The sequence below is a fragment of the Pituophis catenifer genome, unplaced genomic scaffold (genome assembly GCF_029215685.1).
Source record: "Pituophis catenifer annectens isolate HBS135680 unplaced genomic scaffold, rPitCat1.0.hap2 SCAF_8, whole genome shotgun sequence".
NCBI lineage: Eukaryota > Metazoa > Chordata > Lepidosauria > Squamata > Colubridae > Pituophis > Pituophis catenifer.
The window spans coordinates 75,979,631-75,982,530 of record NW_027256888.1 but is presented as its reverse complement, the minus strand read 5'-3'; the positions used below and the strand labels follow the sequence as shown (position 1 = coordinate 75,982,530).

At 58.3% G+C, this 2,900-nt stretch overlaps 1 protein-coding gene across 1 annotated transcript; it reads right to left on the bottom strand.

Annotated features, from left to right (window-relative positions):
- Window positions 1-500: 500 nt before the first annotated feature.
- On the bottom strand, window positions 501-2,372 carry SOWAHB (sosondowah ankyrin repeat domain family member B). The gene has a single exon (XM_070949042.1). It carries the CDS (start codon window positions 2,370-2,372, stop codon window positions 501-503), a length of 1,872 nt encoding a protein of 623 aa, XP_070805143.1.
- Between the last annotated feature and the right edge of the window lie 528 nt (window positions 2,373-2,900).

Sequence of the window (2,900 nt, the reverse complement as noted above, 5' to 3'; positions counted from 1 at the left end):
AACAGTGCAAATGACACCCTTCTCTTTGATTCCGAGTTTCATATTATGGCATTTTCAATACTGACTGTTGTAGTTTCAAGGATAACTGGCCCTCCTCCCGTTCTCCAAAACACCCAGCTGAAAGGTCCTTGTAAAAAGACTCTCCCGTGCTCCGAGGCTGACACGGATTTAAAATTTGATCATCATTTCTCCCTCCCACCCACCCTTCAAGAGAGGCTGCTGTTCCTCTCACCCACTTGTTTTTGCAAGGGAAAAAAAGAGCTAAAGTGCAGTGGCAACGGACACGAAACAGACGGACTCAAACCCCAAGTTTCTGCATGGGGTGCCTTAAGCAATTCTCCCCATCCCAGTTAAAATTAAAATCCAAATATGGAATAAAGTGCCGTTTTTCATGCAGTTTCTCCCCAAACGTGAGCTCAAAAAAACAGACATCTTTTGGAAGATGTCTTCCTGGAACATCAAAATCCCCACTTTTTTTGTCTTGGTCCCAACCCCATTTGTTAATCACTGTATTCCTCAATCTCCTGTAAAACGGAGCACTTACACCCCTTTTTCCGTTTCATATGTTGAGGTTTCAAGTAGTTTGCCAGGGAAGGCTTTCTGCTCACTTTCCTAGCTAGGGAGGTTGAGGAAGAAGAGACGGTGGACGGTCTGACGATGGGATGAGTTGGGAAGATGGTCCTGCCTCGTGGGCCCCCCAAAAGCTGCCATATTTCTCCCGAGGCGTTGGCATTTAAGTACTGCCACGCTTTCTTGCCGCTGCTGTCCCGGATCTGCGTCCGGCACTGTAGCTTTTGCACCAGGATTTTCATGATCAGGGGGTGACTGTGGATGGCCGCCAGGTGCAACGGAGTGTAGCCACAACCTGACCGGACATTGACATCCAGGACAATCCCAGCCTCCTGAGCGCCGGTGACAAAGTCCTCCAGCACCTGGACATTCCCGTGTTTGGCCAGCCAATGAAGCACCGTGAAGCCAGAGACGAAGTCCCTGTGGAGCACCAGGTGAGGGTCTTCTTGGAGCAACGCCCGGACCTGCATCCAGGACCCTGTGGCAATTTTCACCAGCCAGGTGTGTTCTCGGCCTTCCAAGGGGACCAAGGAAGACCTGTGCTCAGCAGGCCCATCTGGGTTAGAGGCCAGCTTTTCCACAAACGGGGCATTTGCCACGAGTCTTTGTCTGGGTACCAACCGGGGGCTTAAGGGGGCATCCAGATTTGGGGAGAGCGGTCTGCCCATTTTTCTCGCCTTCGGCTTCAACAGATCCCTGCCTTCTGCTTTGCCCATGGTGCCCGCCCTGCCAACAATCCGGTGCAGCAAAGCAACGTGAGGAGGGGGCTTGGAGTCTTGGACAAGGGGCATCACCATCACCCCCGGGCCATTGCCGTGAGGGGCGTCCCCAAGTCCCTCGCGCCCAGCTGTGTTTCGGATGCAGCCCTTCGTCCTGCCCGCTTCCCCTTCCCTCGGATGGGAACCGCTGTCCCTGCTGGCGCTGCTGCTTCCCTCTTCGCTGACCGAGCTCTCCTGCTCCAAGTGATCTTCCAAATCCTGCAAGGAAAGCCGGCATCGGATGCTGCGGAAGACGGGCACCACCAGAGGATCCCGCCAGCTCTCCGACGACTCGGATCCAAATCCCAAATCCAAGGACCCACAAGGACGGCAGGAGCTCCGGTTTGAGCTTTGAGACCAAGCTGGGACCGGGCAGGCTTCCAGAGGTTGGAAGGGCGGCTCGGGAGAAGCCTGGTGATGGGTCACGATCCAATCCCGAATCCTTTGGTGGACACTGGCGGCGTTTGGAAGCGGGCCCATTTCTCCGACGGGTAAACTGAGGCCGTTCGACGGCGGCGCCTTTTCTTGCAAATCCAGGGCGGCTGGCTCAGCCAGGGATCGCCGGGGACCCTTCTTCTCTCTCCCCAGGCAGCCCACATGGGGGCTGGCAGGCGGCGGAGGCCGAGATCCGACTCCTCCAGGTGAGGCGGTTTTCCTCCGGCCCGCCGCGATTTCCCCATCCGAGAACCGTCCGCCGTCCTCGGCTTCCCTCCGCGGTTGGGGAGATTTCCCCGAGCGATCGCACCTGGCTTGCTGGAGCTGCGGCGGAGGCGGCGGTGGTCTGGGCTCCACCTCCCCGATGAGGTCCCGGTACCGTTTCTTGAGCACGACGTAGGTGGCGGCGCCGGGCCCGTCCTGGCTGACGGTGGCCACGGAGTTGACGAAGCCCTTGAAGAGGTGGCGGCGGTGCTGGAGCTGAGCTGGGGCCGCTTGAGGGTCGCGCAAGAAGCGCTTGAAGTGGCCCAGCAAGGCGGCGTTGGCTACTCGGCCCCCGGCTTGGCAGAGGAAGTCCAGCAGCTCCGCTTGGCTCAGCTCCTGCGCCATGGCTCGGCCGCGCCGCTCACCTCCGCTCCGGCTCGCCTTTTTTTCAAGCCATCCCCGCCCGCAGGCAGGCAGGCAGGCAACGCCCGCCCCGTCCAGGCTCCCGAAACAGAAACCGGCTGCGTCCGCCTCCCGCAAAGCGCCCGGAGCTTCTGAAGGCAAAACTTCAACCCGGGTGTAGGTTTCACCTGCTCTGCTTCGGGGCTCCGCCCCTTTTCCCACCTCGGCGCCCCGCCCCCTTCCCCCCGCCGTTGGGAGCCCCGCCTCCGCTCCCGTCGTTGGAAAAAGTCAACTTCCCCCTCCCGTGAGAGGAAAAATAAAGATTTTCCCGCCACTTTTTTGGGGGGGGAGCTTTTTTTTTTTAAATTAAATTCCTCGCCCCCCCCCGGCTTGTTTTGCACGTACAGGGAGTCCTCGACTCACAACCAGGGGTGAAATCCAATTTTTTTTTTTTACTACCGGTTCTGTGGGTGGGGCTTGGTGGGCGTGGCAGGGGAAGGATACTGCAAAATGTCCATTCCCTCCCCACTC

Bases quoted from the DNA above. Each gene is read 5' to 3' on its own strand.
- SOWAHB (XM_070949042.1), bottom strand. From the start codon at position 2,372: ATGGCGCAGGAGCTGAGCCAAGCGGAGCTGCTGGACTTCCTCTGCCAA.